The sequence below is a fragment of the Tachysurus fulvidraco genome, chromosome 26 (assembly GCF_022655615.1).
Source record: "Tachysurus fulvidraco isolate hzauxx_2018 chromosome 26, HZAU_PFXX_2.0, whole genome shotgun sequence".
In the NCBI taxonomy this organism is placed as follows: domain Eukaryota; kingdom Metazoa; phylum Chordata; class Actinopteri; order Siluriformes; family Bagridae; genus Tachysurus; species Tachysurus fulvidraco.
Window position 1 is genome coordinate 6,811,809 of NC_062543.1, and position 19,216 is coordinate 6,831,024.

The 19,216-nt window shown below is 35.6% G+C and overlaps 1 protein-coding gene across 1 annotated transcript; it reads right to left on the bottom strand.

Moving 5' to 3' along the window:
- Positions 1-12,005: 12,005 nt before the first annotated feature.
- On the bottom strand, positions 12,006-18,453 carry si:dkey-220k22.3 (uncharacterized protein LOC796870 homolog). The gene is made up of 4 exons (XM_047809602.1): positions 18,046-18,453; positions 17,547-17,571; positions 15,681-15,740; positions 12,006-14,087 (listed from the first exon to the last, which is right to left on the bottom strand). Exons 1-4 carry the CDS (start codon positions 18,139-18,141, stop codon positions 13,681-13,683), a joined length of 588 nt encoding a protein of 195 aa, XP_047665558.1. The 5' UTR covers positions 18,142-18,453; the 3' UTR covers positions 12,006-13,680.
- Positions 18,454-19,216: the final 763 nt, after the last annotated feature.

Here is a 19,216-nt window from a genome sequence, read left to right on the forward strand (position 1 = left end):
CATACATACATACATACATACATACATACATACATACATACATACACTGAACACATTATTAGGGACATTATATTAACTTTAAGTAAGGTCTCTGTCTGCTTTCAAAACAGCCACAATTCTTCATGACATGGATACCAGAAGATGTTGAAAACCTGGTGGTGCTCAATGATACCGAGGACTGCCCATATAAATGAACTGGAAATATACAGTATAAACTATCTTCACTTTTTCTGCTGTTCCCGAGGCATCCAGAGCTTGTACCAGCTCCACTTGTGTTCCGTATCATGCAGATTTCAGCTCTTCATCGAGAAGAGGCCAACCCTGTGAGGATCCTGATGCATCTACATGTGGCCTTTTAGTACAACAACCTCCTCATCAATACATGATTTGCAGACTGCATATTTACAATCACACCCTCCAGTGTCACCCAAACAAGAATGAGGTTTTCTTTTGAGTCTGGTTCCTCTCAAGGTTTTTTCCTCTTCCTCACCACAGTCGCCTCAAACACCTCAGACTTGCTCATTGGGGATAAATACAAACACATTTAAATATAAGTCTAATAGTAATCTTGAATTTTTGTATCACATTAATCTTTGTATAATATTAAAGTTTTGTATTATGTTTCTTATATTCTGTAAAGCTGCTTTGAGACAATGTCCATTGTTAAGAATGCTATAGACATGAATTGAATTGAATTGAATTGAATTGAATTGAATTGAATTGAGCTGAAGTGAATATGGGACTGGATAGAACCTTGATAGAACCACGTAGAGACTATGGTACCAGAGTTGAACTCTACTTGACTATATACAGTTGCAGAAAGGACATTATATATAATCACACTCTTCAGTGTCACCCAAATGACAATCGGTTCCCTTTTGTGTCTGATTCCTCTCAAGGTTCCTTCTCATAACAACTCATTGAGTTTTTTCTTTTTCAAATTAGGGATAAATATGAATATGGATTTGTGGGTCGTAAATAATAATTAGTAGAATCAACCGGGTAAACATATTTTTGTGTGTACACAGTATGGTGTTTGTATAAAGAATTTCAAATGAATCACATTAATGTCCAGGTATTTCCACCCTCTGTCAGTTTAGACAAAGGTAATGTATATAACCATAACCAAATGGACCTGCTTCATTTAATGCTACATTCTCATACAGTATGTCTCGTATATTTAACTACTGTAATAGAGAACTATGTACTATTTAACAGACTCAGCTTTAAGTCTAAATGCATCCGGTATGAACTTATGTTAATTCTTAACTGTAGGTTAGTTTGGTTACTAAAAAGTTTTTAGGTATTTCTACATTTTCTAAATTTCTACATTGCCTTTTTTCTTTAACATAAAACTTTAATTACAACCCGAATTCCAAAAAAAGTTGTAACGTTATTTCAATTTGAATAAAATGAAAACTAAAAGACTTTCAAACCACATGAGCCAATATGTTATTCACAACAGAATAAAGATAACATAACAAATGTTTTCACTGAGACATTTTATACTTGTTCTACTAAATGAGCTCATGTTTTATTTGATGCCTGCTACCATGGTGTAGAATCTCTTCTTCTTTTTAAAACAGTTTGAAGACGTCTGGGCATCTAGGTTATGAGATTCTAGAGTTTTGGTGTTGGAATTTGGTCCCATTCTTGCCTGATATAAGTCTTCAGCTGCTAAAGTGTTCGTATTTTCTGTTTTCTGTAATTTCTGATTTGGCCTTTTAGCAATGAAAGTCCGACATCATGACACGGAACACAACTAAAGCTGGTACAATCTCTGGATACCTCTTTATGTGTGTAAAAAGAGAAGAAAGTAGAGAGGAATTGGCGTAGCTGCTGTTCATAATATTAACCAGCACTAGTTAATAATCAGATATTATGGAAGCCTGACTAAAGAGATATGTCTTTAATCTACATTTACACTGGGAGAGTGTGTCTGAGCCCTGAGCACTGGAAGGCTATTCCGAAGTTTGGGAACTAAATGTGAATCTACTGCCTTTAGTAGATTTTGATATTCTGGGAACTACCAGAAGTTTTGTGATCTCAGGGAGCATGACGAATTTTAGCGTGGTAAAATCTGGTTAGATCCATGGGAGCTAAATCATTTAGCCTTGGATGTAATTAGCAGCAGTTTGTAATCAATTCTAATCTTAACAGGTAGCCAGTGTAGAGATGATTAAAATTAGAGTTATATGATCATATTTTCTTGATCTGGTAAAAATTCTGGTAGCTGTGGTTTGGACTTTGATTTATTTTTGCCACATATCATTTCTTTCCTTTGTCTCTCTTCTCTGTCCAGCTCTCAGTTTTTCTAATTTTCACCTCTATACTTTCGGTGGAACGTGAAGTGGTTGTTTCTTTGTGTTTGACATGTTCCGTATCCTAAGATGCATTTCTACTCATCCCAGTTATTTTAGTTACTATAGCCTTCAGGTCTGATTAAACCAGTCTGGACTCTCTCCTATGACCGTTCTGATGATCAAGGTGTTTCCTCCTGTAAAATTACCGCTCACAGGATGTTTTCGTTTGAAAAATCCCAAGAGATTAGAATTTTCTGAAATACTCAAACTAGTCCATAAAGAGACCAGTACAAATATAACATTAAATATTTGTCATTTAAGTCTTATTAAATTCCACCACAAAATCATTTCATGGACACCATACTGTATATTTAAGAAAAAGGGGCTTCTTCTTATTAATCTATTATGACATGAAATGCCCCAGAATTGAAATGGTTTTGAATGGAATTTAAATAGTTTTCTTGTATTGCCTGTGTTTTGTGACTTTTATTTTTTTTGTATACAAGCAGATGTTTAGCAATTTACAGAGAATATTGCAGGCATTCTTTAGAAAAAATAAAAGTGTGATAGTATATGTATTTATGAACAATATACAGGCAAACTTGGTTTTCAAGTGTCCAGTTTTAGTGCTCCTGTAAATATTATAGCCTCAGAGTCATGCAATTGCATGACAGAAATCTACCTCAATATTATCCTCTGTTGTAGCTCATCTGCTTTTGGTTTGGCAAGTCCGGCATTCTCGGATGTAGAGAGTGATCATTTTCTAGCCTTCCTGTCAATTTAGACCTGAATGACTATTCCTGTTTGACCTCTGACTAAAATAAAAGTACCTCTAGGTTTAAATATTAGTAAGTTGTTTTCAAAGATGATAGTGTTACGATGGTAAACACGATGACATATAATTTAGTGACTAGTCCCATCACCTGGGGCAAATACTGTAGCATTCATACCTTTAATCAAACAACTTTTTCTGCTACCATGTCTACAATGGTACATGTACTGTACATCATGGATAATTTGACAGTTTGTCTTTAGACAGTTTGCAAGCTGAATCATTTTGCTGATGTCAGATTTGCTGTAACACATAACCAGCAAATGGATTAAACACTCATTTGGGAATAAACACTGTCAAACTATCAATTAAATATCCTTAGACAATAATTTCACAGCTTTCATTAAACTGTCTCCTTACATGATACCTTACATGATTTCTGCGAAATCAATCGGTTTGGTTAGAAAATAAATATACACTTGTTTTTCTATTTATTAATACAACTTTTTTTATATATATCAAATACATCATATAATATTTTTTAGAATTAGTGCTGTCAAACAAATATTACTGGCAGAGAATCCTTATTGTTTTCACTCCATCCCATTTTTAAATATTTTTTTTTGCTATATTATATATTGAAATAATATAAAACATATAATTACAGAATTTTCCAGTAAGCTTATTATACACTATCTACAAAATGTTTGGATACAAGCATTCACAGATTTGTTATTTTTACTGTATGTGAATGCATCGCTTTTACACTGAGAGCATGGCCAGCTTTAATCGCTTGGTTCCCTGGCATTGATCTCCCAAATTTTCACCTCCTTCATGGCAGCAGCTTCATCTATCAGGTACAAACATTGTTCCCAGACATTTCAGATATTATGCATTAAACAAACTATAAGACATTAAACCGAGCTAACTGCTATCACTATTTGAGCAGGATTGATATGTAATGCATAATATGACTTTTGCTTTTAACATGTTGAGTGTTGTCGGCTTCACGAGTAAAGTTTCTGCATTTCACCACTTATAACACACACTACTGTAGAATGCTAGGCTCATGGAATAGCTCCTCACTGGCTAGTGGAAGAGAAAATATTTATTAAAACAGCAATTATTATTAAAGCTGCTATCCTTTATGCACAAGGAAGGAATTGGTCCATAAATTCTAACCAAATGTGTTTGTGTGAAAGTTCTGTACTTAGTGCGACCTTTCCTCATCATTTCCATTTTCTCTTTCCAATCAACCTCCCTTTCCTGCACTATCCACACCTCTTACAGAAGTCTATCAACCCTTCCAGACCCCTCTTTATCTATTGAATTATTCAACTTCTACTAAATTTTCCCTTATACACATACACCATTGATTTATTTCCTCTGCCTTCTATTGTCCGGGCATAGGAAAGATTCTTGCCCTCGGCATTCAGACATTGTATGTGTCATGATGCGGGGCAGGAAGCGGACCCAGACGCAGGATAGCAAAACAAAACAGGGTTTAATAACAGAGGAACACAAAACACGACACGGCCTGAAGACAAGACAGGACAACAGTAGATTCCGCGCTGCACAAGGCAACGCGGCACAATTAAATACACAAGACAATCATGAGACAATGAGGAGCAGGTCTGGTGACAAGAAGGAGCAGACGAAGGCGGGGCAGACACTTGACGAGAAACATAAACAAAACTGCACGTGGCCGAGCTGAATCATGACAGTATGCAGTATCTAGAAAGATTTACAGTAAGAGAAATTGAGCGTCAGTGGAAGAAATCACTTTATAACTTTCTACTTACCTTTCTCACAGCAATATTTTCTGTCAAAACAAAGTTTCTCAGAGCTGCTAAAACTTCTGCAAGGCAAACCTGCTGTCTAATGTATCCCATCCCTTAACAGGTGCTATTTTACCAAGATAAACAATTTTATTTACCTCAGCTGTCAGTGATTTTAATGTTATAGGTGATCAGTGTAATATTTCTCACAAGTGACTAAGATCCTAAACAATCTGGCTTCAAAGTGGAACATTACATGGAAAACTTTACAGCTTCTCTGAGAACCTTCATGCCTATAGATCAACCAAACGGTCATCAGGTTCTGCATCTGTCTTTTGCCGTGTCCTTGTCATTGCATGCCTCCTGTTTCTTATATTTATTCTCTGTTTTATGCTCTTGTTTTTGGTTTTGTATTTGTTGTATTTGTTATTTTGTAGTTTTGCTTAGTTTTTTTTCCTTCCCTTGTGTTTCCCTGTGTTTGGTCAGTCTAGTTTATTTTAATAAAACCTTTGTTACCATCCGTGCATTTGGGTCTGATTTTCCACTCTGTGGAGGCTCCCGCTCTCAGACCCTGCAAGATGACCCAAGTCTGGCACCTAAGGATTTTTTGAAGCACCTATTCTGGACTATACTTTCTGGCCTTTTTGGATTTTTTTTCTGGATTTTCAGTTTTCTTCTTCGGATATTGCTCTGCATCTGCTCCTGTGGGGGGTGCTACTTCATTTCCTGTTTTCCGCTGGATGACACCACCTTACTTCTTTCCCATGGAGGATGTTACAGGCCTGAATCTGTTTGTCTTATTTCTTTTTTTTTTATTTGTGGACATTTTCCTGTGGCTTGGTACAAGCATTTGGTGGAGGATTTTTCCCTCCATCCCTTTCTGGACATGGGTCTGGCCTTGAGTTGGCTGGGGTCTTCACATAGATTTCGGTCCTTCTGATTCTAGCTGGGATCAATGCCTCTTTACACTTTCAGGTGTGGTTCTGTGTTGGCACTTAGGAAGCTGTGCCTTGGGGGGGGGGGGGGGGGGTACTGTCATGGATCACTTGGACTATGCCATGCCTGTGGGGGACTTTCTGGCAGGCTTTGTTTGTCTTGTGCCATGTGTCTTTGTTTTTGTTTTGTTATCACATGTTGGCCCTGCACTAATTACCTTCCCTTTTTTATCCTGTGGTCCCTCATCTGTTTTTGCTGTGTTCTTGTCATTGCATGTCAATATTACAATCACACTATCTGGTTTGAGTTAGATGAGATTGGTTTCATTTTTAGTCTGATTCCTCACAAGGCTTCTTACTCATTCTGTCTCAAGAACTTTTTATCCCACCTTCACCACTGACTCACTCATTAGGGATAAATCTAAACTATTAGATAAAGTTATCTGCTGAAAGCTGTAAAAATAAAGACAAATAATCAAACAAAAAGTGTGCTCATGTGAGTCATAGCTAGTTGAATATGATCAAATACAGCAATATTGTCCAGTATATAATTTATTAATAAATATAAAGGGATTTATTGTCAGTAAAAATACAGTATTTCTCATAACTCAGCAGTAATCGGGTTTCTGTCCTTGAAAATAATAATAATAATAATAATAATAATAATAATAATAATAATAATAATAATAATAATAATAATAATAATAATAATAATAATAATAAAATTACAAAATAAAAAATGTTACTTAATGTTAATAAGCATTTAATAAACATTTGTCTGGTTGATGTATTGATTGTTTCCTGACTGTGGAAATGGTATAAACCACATGACTCCACATGAAACAGAGAACAAGCACATATGGTGTAATGGTAGTGAGGAGCCTTGGGGTGGCATCATTAGTCTTTTTGAAGGGAACAAATAAGGCGATTACTAGAGGATGTACAGGTAGGGTGTAAAAATGACACAATATGTCACTTAATCTTTTACAGTATATATATAACACTGTTGTTATCGTATCCAAATAAATCAATCAATACATTTCACTAGCACACCATTGTTCATTCTGGTACATAATAAAAGTCTGAAATTAGCAGAAGCAAGACATCAAAGTAAAAATATCTAAAATTTATTTTTTTTATGTTGTAAATACATACACACACTGACAAACGGACATACACCCACATGCAGTTTAGGGATAAGGGATGTGTACAGACAAGAAAGGTGGAGGTGTGAGATACGAGCTTGTTATTTTACTGTGCCACACTTTTTTGATACCCATATTTGACACCCACCACCTTACCCATGTTTAATGTGCCGAAATATGTAAAGCGAATGCATACAGAAATGTACAAAGTACAGTTTAAAGGTTTTGCAGATCTTCACTAAAGACATTTGGAAATGAACTTGGTAAAACACTATATTGCATAATCAAGCAGGTGAAGTCACTGATTACTTTCAGATTGAAACAAATCATTTCAGATCCTTTTTTTCCACTTTTACAAATGTACTCGATTACGAAAACCAGCTGAGTAGCTTATTCCCCTATTCCCCTGCATCCCCTGAACCGTACACAGTGGGATGCAGTGAAATGCTTTCTCAGCTTTCCAAGTCATAAATATGGAATTAATTTAAAAAAAACAAAAAAAAAAACAGAAGAAAATAAGGATGAAAAATATACTAAAAATAGCATTTTAGTGAAATGAAATGAATAAATAAATAAAATGGATTTTACTATACAGTTGGTTAAGGGAAGGAAGTATATTGAAAAATATGAAAGCAGTGGTAGAACAGTGTGGCCAGAATGAATAACGTGAAGATGTGTGCAAAAGTTATGCAATATTTTATTGTGCAATATTTTATTGTGCAATGTACTGTATGCTTGTGCAAAAAAATAAAAAAAATAAAAAAAAAAAGCCTGGTGATTATGAAGGACTGTTCTGCTGTCAGTTTAATTGTTTGTTATTTGCTCAGCTATGGTTTATTAGATAATTAGTTAATGAAATGGCTAAATTTAACTCAATATAGTACATGCATGTTTGTGATATATACTGAGCAAAAAAAGTCTCGTTGTAAAAGTAGTGTGTGCTGAGTAGACAAATCCAGAAACAGTCAGGAAAGTCCTGTAAAGGCACGTAATGTCCTGGTTAAGGCCCCAGGAGGAAGCTCCTACTCATTCTCTCTTTTTCCTTGTTTTTATAGTTTTCGTGACGGTCATTATGAAAGAAATGTAAGTCAGTAATGACTAAAATCAATGCTTAAATCATTCTGCACAAAAGAAAAGACAAAATCAGCTTTGAAGCATAACAGTAACCGTACCTGCATTAACAGAAAGGATAATATTACATTTATTACATTACAGTTAGTGATGTAACGTTATGCACAATGCTGCTATACATAGGTTTACTAAAGTTACTGAGAAACCCAGTAAAACAGATTTATTAGCAAATGTTTACCAAGATTGCATGGGTTACTTTTCTGACAGCACAACAGTCCAGTTAGAATAATAATAAGAAGAATCAGGAAGATTTTGCAGTCTCAGCTGAATTTTTTTGTTGAGTTGTCAGAGCTTATGATCTCAAACCTGGAAAGTACGCTGCTGTAGTCTTTGACATGATTGACAAATTTAAATGTCATCATAAACCAGCGCAGCATGTCTTTTGGATAGAGAGGAAGAAAGAATACTGGTGGTTTTTTATTCATCTTCTGACACTAGTTGCATTACTGGGATTACAGTATAATGATCCAGGTGCCACTGCAGGAAGCTTTCATAGATTCCTATATTACATTATTTGTATTATATCAATAACAACAAGTGCTAGTTTTTTGCCATTATGTTATTTTTGGGTAGGTTAAAGTCAAAATTTTTTAGATTTTTTATTTGGATATTTGAACAGTGTTTGTGTTTACGTCGTGTAACAGTATATTCATGAATCCCGGTCAGACAAATTAGACTTTAGTTAGATATACACATTATATACAAACATACATGTGAGCTTTTTTCACATGGTCATAAGTATTCAGACCCTTGCCCATGCGGGATGTTCACTCATATGTGACACTCATATATAACTCACATGCTGTCCATTTCTTCTGATCCTCCTTGAGATGGTTCTACTCCTTCTTTGGATTCAAGCTGTGTTTGGACTTTAAAATTTATTATTGTTTCTGATAAAGTAAAGAATATCTAATATCCGGAGACTGGCTTGTATTCATTGTTTTTGGATCAAGAAGAATATTTTTAAGTATAGAGACTATCAACTTTTTTAACATAACACACTCCCAATTAAAATTAATTTTTTCCTAGGGCTCCTGAGACAACTCCAATTTATAGTTCATTGTTTTTCTAAACCTTGAGATGGAGTGAGCAGAGAGCTGGAGAGAGCTTGAGAGAGAGAGAGAGAGAGAGAGAGAGAGAGAGAGAGAGAGAGAGAGAGAGAGAGAGAGAGAGAGAGAGAGAGAGAGAGAGAGAGAGAGAGAGAGAGAGAGCGTGAGAGAGAGAGAGAAAGAGAGAGCGTGAGAGTGAGAGAGAGAGAGAGAGAGAAAGAGAGAGAGAGAAAGAGAGAGAGAGAGAGAAAGAGAGAGACAGAGAGAACGAGAGAGAGACAGAGAGAACGAGAGGCAGACAGAAGGAGAATGAGAGGCAGAGAGAGAGAGAGTGTGAGAGAGAGAAGGAGAGAGAGAGGGAGAGAGGGAGAGAGAGAGAGAAGGAGAGAGAGAGAGAGAGAGAGAGAGAGAGAAAGAAAGACAGAGAGAGACAGACAGAGAGCGAGAGAGAGAGAGAGAGAAGGAGAGAGAGAGAGAACGAGAGAGAGAAAGAAAGACAGAGAGAGACAGACAGAGAGCGTGAGAGTAGATAGATAGAAATAGATCGTTATAGTTTATATAGATATAGATAGATAGTAAATAGATATATATAAATCTATATATAGTAAATAGATAGACATATATACTATATATACATATAAGACTAGTACATACATATTATAATTAGTAGTCAGATATATATATATACCTCTATATATATAATATATATATATATATAGATATAGATATAGATATTATATATAAATAAAGACATATATGATACATACATAATGATAATTATATTCTATCTATAATATATATGGTATAGATATATATATGGATATATTAATATATATATATATATATGATATATATATATAAAATAAAGACATATATAGACAGACAGAGAGAGAACGAGAGACAGAGAGACAGAGAGAGAGAGAGAGAAAGAGAAAGGGGGGGTTCTAAACTCTAAAAATTCAAATACTTTAAAATGTGTTTCTGATTAAGTAAAGCTCTAATATCCGGAGACTGGCTTGTATTCATTGTTTTTGGATCAAGAAGAATATTTTAATTATAGAGACTATCAACATTTTTAACCTGAAATTAATCTCAATTGTTTTTTATCTCCCTACTACACTGTGATGTGGTTACAGTGGGATGGTTTTGCATGTTGCAAGACTGTCATGTCACACAACTGCACTTTGACAGGAAAGAGAGAGATTGCAACCATAAAATAAATAACGTCTCTGCTCTTAATTATTCTATTTTTAGTAATGCAAAAACCTTAAATATGCTCGTGACATTTTCCTTCCTGCAGTTTCGAACTGTGTTGCACTTTTTTTTGCATCCGTTCAAATAAGGCTATAAGGGTATAAAGTGATTCCACCCTACACTCTCACTCTCTCCCTCTCCCTCTCTCTTTCTTTCTCTCTCTCTCACACACACATGCCATCAAACCTCATGCACCACATCAAACTCATTTAAGTTTAAAAATGAATGAGAGATCATTTTTAAACGTTAAAATGTGCGCTGTCAGAGAATACGAGATGGAGCATGTGAGTACGAGTTTGATATGGATGTGTAAGGAGGTGTAAGAGAAACAATAGCATGTGCGACAGAGTGTGTGTTAGACACTATGCCTGGGTGGGGGCGTATAAGTATACAAGACTGTGTGTGAAAGAGAATGAAAGTGGTTGTCTGTACTATTAGTAATCAGTAGTATGATTATAAGTGTTTATAAGTGAGTGAGACTGATAGTATATGTATAAGAATGATGTGTGAGTATGAGTGTGTTTGTAATAACTTAAATAGAACGTTTAAACTCTGTACTGTTTCGGTGTTTCTGTAATGGCAACTGTTAAAAGTTGAATTGAAATGAAATGTTCTTAAATATAATATAATAGTACAGTATATGTATGAGAGTATAATTGAGTGTGAGTGTAACTGTGTGAATGTTTGTGTGTGGGTATGATTGTGAGTATAATTGTATGTATGATTGTGAGTATATTTGTGTGTGAGTATGATTGTGAGTATGATTAAGAGTATAAATGTATGTGATAGGATCACTCCTGGACTTTTTACTTTTTGCCATGTGTTTTGTTTATGTTTGTGTTTACATGTCTGCCCCACCCTAGTCCTTACTCCTTCCCACTTCTGCACGCCTATTCCAGATTGTCCAATTGTCTTTCGTTTTTATTCCGGCGCAAGGCAACTCGGAATCCTCAACATTGTGTTGTATTCGTGTTCGCTGTTTTGTGTCTGTCTTGTTTTTTGAGTTTAAGTTTCTTTTCTTTCCCCCAGTGTTTTACATGGGTTTTTTGTGTTATGTTTTATTTTATAAATCATGTTTTTAGCTAACTCCATCCAGGATGTATCCTGCCTTGATGCCCAAAGACGCCTGAGAAAGGCACAGGCTCCATGTGACCCGAGAAGTTCGGATAAAGCGGTAGAAAATGAATAAATGATTGAATGAATGAATGAATTTTTATCCCAACGTTTGGGTCTGGGTTTTTATCCGTGAAGACACCTCCGTTCTCTGAAATGTATGTATGATTGTGAGTATGATTGTGTGTGAGTATGTTTGTGTGTGAGTATGATTGTGAGTATGACTGTGTGTGAGTATGTTTGTGTGTGAGTATGATTGTGTGTATGTTTGTGTGTGAATATGTTTGTGTGTGAGTAAGTTTGTGTGTGAGTATGACTGTGTGTGAGTATGTTTGTGTGTGAGTATGACTGTGTGTGAGTATGTTTGTGTGTGAGTATGATTGTGTGTGAGTATGTTTGTGTGTGAGTATGTTTGTATGTGAGTATGACTGTGTGTGAGTATGTTTGTGTGTGAGTATGTTTGTGTGTGAGTATGACTGTGTGTGAAAAAGTCTCCGAGTATAAATTTGTGAGAAATACACAGTGTTCAGATCCAATTATGAAAAGAATTTATCGCTTTAAATAACAAATAATTACAAATATACGCAAATGCAGTAGATAAATACAATATTACTGAGCTGTTTGAGAACAAAGGCAGTAGTTCATTTCAATCTTTCAACATGAGTGTAACATTCAGTCTAACAATAAAAAACTATTAATATACAATCATATATGTCTGTCTGAAGAGTAGTTGCTCAAATGTCAATTCTGAGGAAATAATAATAGTTATAATAATAATAATAATAATAATAATAATAATAATAATAATAATAATAATAATAATAATAATAATGTCATTTTTACAGGGCATTTATCACTTCCAACAGTGCCTTACTACAAGAAATAAGAAAGAAATATAAACACAGAAAAAATAATTTTGAGAATTCTTATCAGCAGCCCTCAATGTATCTGACCTTACAGAGGTGGAATGTTTTTTTTTTTTTCTTCAACTGACTCATAACATACCTGAAACAAGGAAAATGGTTTTGTGTGTCATGTAACTATTCTTGTAAATACAACATAAAGAACTCGTTAAATCAGAAGCTCGAAAAGGTTAAGCTTAACTTGGAGACTATTCCGAAAAACCTGGGAAAAAAAAACACCACACGAAGTGCCAAAATATCTTAATATTGATTATTACGATGCAACAGATTTCAGCTTTATGGCTGTTAAATTAGTGTGCTATGATATGGCATACCTCACTTTCTTTCATATTTATAAATCATTATCAAAAATACTGATTAGCAGGAAAAAGAAGAGCATTACTGATATTTCAACTCTGTGTTAAGTATTCTACATTTAGAAGTGTTTAAGGTAAAAATGGATGCATCTAAATTATCCCTAAGCATAGAAGAAAAAAAAACATTAGGATAAAGGAATACTTGAACTTGCTTGCTTGGTTATTTATATAATAATAATCAAGATGTTCTGCAGATGGTGGGAAATAAATAAAGCAAAATAAACCAAAACAACAATACAAAAATTGTGGTTATCAAATATTGCTGAACTATCCATATTGTCATTACGGAGAGTTTCTCCAGATTGTTGGTGTTAAAACAAGACGATGCTCCGCTAAGCACAGGCTTTAAAACATCACATTCTGCAAATCATACCTACAATTTTTTAATATAATCGGAAGAGCAGGTTCAGAGCAATCCCATCCCAGAAAAAAACCTGTCCCCCGTTTCACAAACATAATAAAGCGTCACTTGCAGCAGCTAGTGGAAGTGACATGAACATCTGTGTGCTCATTTCGTCAAACCGAGAAATGAGGAAACTGGCATGATGCTGTTTCTCAACTGAGTCATAACGCACCCGAAACAAAGTGAAAATCACTTTTGTCTCTAATGGGCGGAAAATGTGTCATGCTTCTCAGAAAATCATGAGTCGGGAACATAATGCAACAAAGGGGGGGGGGGGGGGGACAAAACAAAGACAAAATTAATGAGATAAATATTGCACCTCCCTACGCAACCCTCCTGAATTTATCGAGTTGTCGAATTTCTGAATATTTCTAAATTTTTAATCGTAGAAGCCTTTGATGCCATTGATCATCATCACAGAAGAACGTCTGTTGCGACATAAGTAGCAAGAAGGAAAATAGCTGACAAACATAAGAGCATATTTATGAACTTGGGTGACGTTGATAGCTTCTCCTCACTCAGCCTGACCAGTCAGCATACCGGACGATGGTGACATAACTGGTGAATGGACGAACATCGTCGTACTTTATCATGTCCTTTGGATGCGCTTTTATGGAGAGTCTGTTCCCAGCCTTCATGTTGAGAAGGAAGAATTTTGACAGATGGACGTCTTGCTCCGTCTCCGTGGGCTGCCGTGTGTCAAAGGCACCAGTGAATTCGTCTGTTCTCTCAGCATAAGTGAACTCCAAAATCATACTAAGGTCTACACTAGAGCTGGTTTTCAGACCATATGTCAGCTGCACGTAGACCAGATAAACACCTGCCTCCTGCACAGTCATCCATTTGTTGTGTTCATCCAGGGAAATGTTGTCACACCACATCATTTTCCACCTCAGGTATTCGTCTTGTTCAGTGTTGTTGATCACTGGATACCAAAAAAAAAGACTCATTTTTGAAAAAGAATTCACTAAATCATTATTACCACTTAAATACCTGCCTCAGGTTTGCTCGTTAGAAACAAATATAAATTTCATTTTAAACTTTCATTATTATTTTTTTCCCATATTTCTGTAAAGCTGCTCTGAGACAATGACCATTGTTAAAAGTGTAATTGAATCGAATAGACATGACTTTAGGCATTAATGAACAAGCAGCAGTGCATTTATATTGAATATCGGTGAGGCTGGAATTCGGCTGGATATACAACAGATATACAACAGCTCTCGAAAGAAGAGATTAATATAGATTAAGTCACATTTCTGACAAAATATAATCAAATATGCCCTGTTTACGTTTGCTATGCTAGCAGAAATACTGTGGATCCTGATGAAGCAACGCTCACATTATAGCACGTCTGCTAACTAGTTCTCCTTGATTTCCATATTTCAAGTCATTACAGTAAGTCAACTGACTGTAGTAACCATTACAAATAAGGAAGTGAAATTATTATCATCGGCAAACAAAGGCACGTGGTGTGATCCAGTGTGCTTGTGAGATCTAGAATCGGTTGTGTAATGCTGTTTGACCAATCAAATTAGAGGATCAGAACTTCTGTAAAACTGTATGTAGGCTAACAGCCACATAACTCAGGGTTAATGCTATATTTATATCCTATTTTTAAAATGGAGCATTTTACACAAGTGAACAAACCCTGTACAATATTTCTATTTCTTAGTTTAATTCGAAATCTAAATATTAGTCTATCTCCAGTATGAACAAAAGACTCATTCATACAGATTCTAATCAAACAGCTGAAGTGACAGAGTCTCTTTACTCTCTGACATACAGTACCTCACTATCATCACTACAGAGGTGTGCAAAGTTCTAGCAAAACTAGAAAAACCTGCTAAAGTATTATATATATATATATATATATATATATATATATATATATATATATATATATATATATATATATATATATATATATTTAAATGCAGAAATATTTGGATTGTAGATCTAATAATCAACTGTACTGTAATATATTGTGTTGATCATCTTCTTTTGGCAGCACATTGACTAATTGATTGGGTAATGTTTTTGATTGGCTGAAAAACTTGGAGACTTCAAATAATTAAAGTCAGCACAGAGTGAAAGTAAGCACTATCAGAAACAAACATGCATCTTTCACGTCCCACATCCTTTCCTCTTCAATGAACAGGCTTTTCCACTGGGTGAATTGTATTTACGTTTAATCTGACGAATGATGAGATGAGAAAAAAAACTAAACTGTAGGTGCTGGCATCTCCGTACCTAAACGCGTCTTCTATTAGTTTCACTGAAATTACTGAATTATTCCCAGTAGTTACTGAATAGCAGGTTTTTGAGGTAGCAAACATTTAAAGGTGCTTGTTGAATATTGATCGTTTTTCCTTGAACACATTCACAGTAACACATTTCATAATATTGTGTAATAGTCTGATTGATCATTTACATGAATTATACACCAAGTTCTGAAATAGCTGGAACTATAGGTATTAAATCACCTTAAAAAATACCACTTCTCTAAAATGCTCACCTTTACAAAGACAATATGGTCTTAAAGCTGAATATCTTAACATATCTCCCACTGATGTACCTGTAGGGGGGGGAGAAAAAACATCTGATATGATGTGACGTATTTACAGGTTAATAGTAACACAGTCACAAAGGAAACCCATGTGTCATGCCAAACAATGTGCTAGAAACAGCGAAGGAGAGCGTTACGGGAAACAGCTCTACAGCTCACCACAAGCTTGCACGACAAATAAACAAGACCCACACACACACACACACACACACACACACACACACACACACACACATACACACACACACATACACACACATATTAGCAACACACAATAAACACCGATCAAACACCAGAATTCTGTCTATAATGAACCTCAGTCATTTTTTTAGATTATCAGTCAAGTGAAAAAAATCATGAATTCGTCTAAATTACAAAGAAAGGGAAATTTTTACTTGATAAGACCTTCACAGGAAAAAATACACAGACCACCAACACACGACCCTAAGATAAAAAGCAACTTCCTGTACATGATGCAGAGCCTCCTCCATTAATGTTCTGAACCTAAATGTCAGTGTGTCTTAGGGAAATAAAAGTGTTAACAATTACTCACTTTAGACTGTTGGGTTTGCAATGTTTTAAAGACTTTAATGATTTTTTTTTAAAATAAAAAATAAATATAGCAACTGAAGGCTTAGCTATGGCCTAGGACAAAGTCACTTAGCTATGGCCTAGGACAAAGTCACTTAGCTATAGCCTAGGACAAAGTCAACTCATGTGGCATGTGGTGAATAATAAATCTTAGTGATCTTAATGCATGCCTACAATAAATATACCTCTGTTTCTTTATGTTTGTTTAGTTGACCTTTACTTCAAACACAATTCGTTATTCATTTTAAAGTGTTTTCTTTTACATGTTAAAAATGCCATAAATAATATAGCACTCATCACAGCATTAATATAACAGCTATTACTTTACTGTTAACATCACTAGTTTATTATTTAAAGAAAAAAACATAAGCATTCATTAAGTTTGTTAAGTCCAATGAAAGGCATGAAAACACATTCCAACAGTCCAGCTGCTGACCCAAAAGAGTTTGATATAGATTAATATAATCAAAATATATCAGTGTGAACATCTGTAAAGCCCAAATTAAACAGCTCATTTTGTTCATTTTTTCCAAAGGAATTTTATGCAAGTTTATCGCACTCAGTTTCGCCATAGCCAGAAGGATGGCAAATGTGTGGCACAGCGTAGCAGCTCACCACAACCGACCAACATCAAATCACATGCTCTATTGATAACTCATGTAAAGTTCCTAAAGTGGTTCTAGGAACTCTTTTTTTGTGGGCTTGTATACAGATCCTTTACCGGTTCTTACAATAAAAATAGAAATGTATTTTTCCAGGACGGTGTTAATGTTAAAATACACCCAAACATGCAAAACTAATATTAAATGGATTCTATTGTTTTGTACTGTTTTAAAAATAATTTGAATAGGAAACTGTCCATTTTTATGGTTCCTCCACAGGGACAAATGTAGAACAATCAAGATTGTTCTGGCCAACTACACAAACCTTTTTAATTTTCAATTCTATTTGTCATTTTCCTTATTCTTTATTACTCTAGGGCTGAAATGTTATAGATGTGTTCTTTTCTCATAGATATCTGGTCTGCACTGCACTGAACTGCTTCCATTTGGAAAGAAGGGTGCATTTTACAGCACAGCACAGTTAAATAAACAAACAAATAAGTAAGTAAGTAAGTAAGTAAATAAATGTGCAAGACGAAAGTGAAACTTTCTCTTTGATCAATTGTTTTAAATGTAGGAATATTCATTTTAAACCAGGTAATGAGGTACAAAACAAACTTACCGTTGAGGATTATTACTTTAGTCTCCTAAAAAAAAAGAAACAGAAACAGTAAATAAAACACGCGGAAGACTTGCAGAAGATATTCAGGGACTGGACGCTAATAGCTAAGGCAAACGTAGACAAAAAAGATTTAACTATTTATTTTGACTTTGATTTTGAGTTTCTTAGCAAAAACAAAAGTTGGATACTGTTTAAAAACAGGCGAAGAGGCAAAAGAAGGCGTTTATGGCTAGCGCCATAGCGCACACGGATGGGCGCCATATCGCACACGCCCCCCTGCTACTGACAAACACTTTACAGCTTTTCTAGTCTAGTTTTTTTTCTAGATTTTTACGTTTGCACAACAAACATTTTCAAAGCCGATGACTATCAATAACTCCCAAATCGGTAATCGAAGGTTTCAAAGTTCGAAGGTTGACAAGTTAAGAACAAATATCCAGCGCGCACATCATGTGCGCACATAATCTTTAACACAAGAAATAGCAAAATAAGCACTTACTCTGGACACGATGAGCCAGGTTACACAGGAGACTGTAATAGCTACAATGATCACTGCGGACATCCAGGTAACATGCGCTCTGGCCGCGTGCGCCATCCTCTCTCCCCTCCGCAGCCGCAAAACAGACTGGAAGCGCAGCGTGCGTCTACATCTGAACAAATACAAAGTGAAGGGGATGTCCCACGCATCCAAGCGGCCTTTCACTCCCCTCCACTCTCCCTCTTTGTGGCTGAGACTTAAGACGCGCGGGGGTGGCAGCTATGACACACACAAGGCACACTACCACACAGGCGCTTCCACTCAACTCAAACTGGGAAAAGAAAGAGCGATGTGAGGTTTCAGTGCAAAAGCATGAGACATGCGTGCATCCACAAAACAAGTGAGTGCTGTTGTGCCTACATAGAACTAAACAAACAGAAGAGTTCAACATACGCGCAAGGAAACGAGAGTGGAGTATGACATCAGAATGAGCTTTATTTGCCTAGTGTGCACGCAAGGAATTTGTTGTGGTTTTTAAGGTGCTCTTGGTACATACAGTACATACACACATACAGTACATACACACATACAGTACATACACACATACAGTACAGTACATACACACATACAGTACATACACACATACAGTACATACACACATACAGTACAGTACATACACACATACAGTACATACACACATACAGTACATACAGTACAGTACATACACACATACAGTACATACAGTACAGTACATACATACAATACATGCACACACACATAAAGTACAGTACATACACACAGTACACACATACAGTACATACACATACATACAGTACATACACACACAGTACATACATACAGTACATACACACATACAGTACATACACACATAAACACACATACATACAGTACATACACACACACACACACGTACATACATACAGCACATACATACATACATACATACATACACGCATACACACACACATACAGTACTGACACACACACACACACACACACACACACACACACACACACACACACACACACACACACATACATACATACATACATACATACACAGACACACACACACACACACACACACACACACACACACACACACATACATACATACATACATACACAGACACACAGACACACACACACACACACACACACACACACACAC

Coding starts and splice junctions, on each gene's coding strand:
- si:dkey-220k22.3 (XM_047809602.1), bottom strand. CDS start 18,141: ATGGCGCACGCGGCCAGAGCGCATGTTACCTGGATGTCCGCAGTGATC. Junction 17,572..18,045: donor CCTGGCTCATCGTGTCCAGA/GTAAGTGCTTAT, acceptor CTTTTTTTTTAG/GAGACTAAAGTAATAATCCT. Junction 15,741..17,546: donor TAAAGTAATAATCCTCAACG/GTAAGTTTGTTT, acceptor CCCCCCCTACAG/GTACATCAGTGGGAGATATG.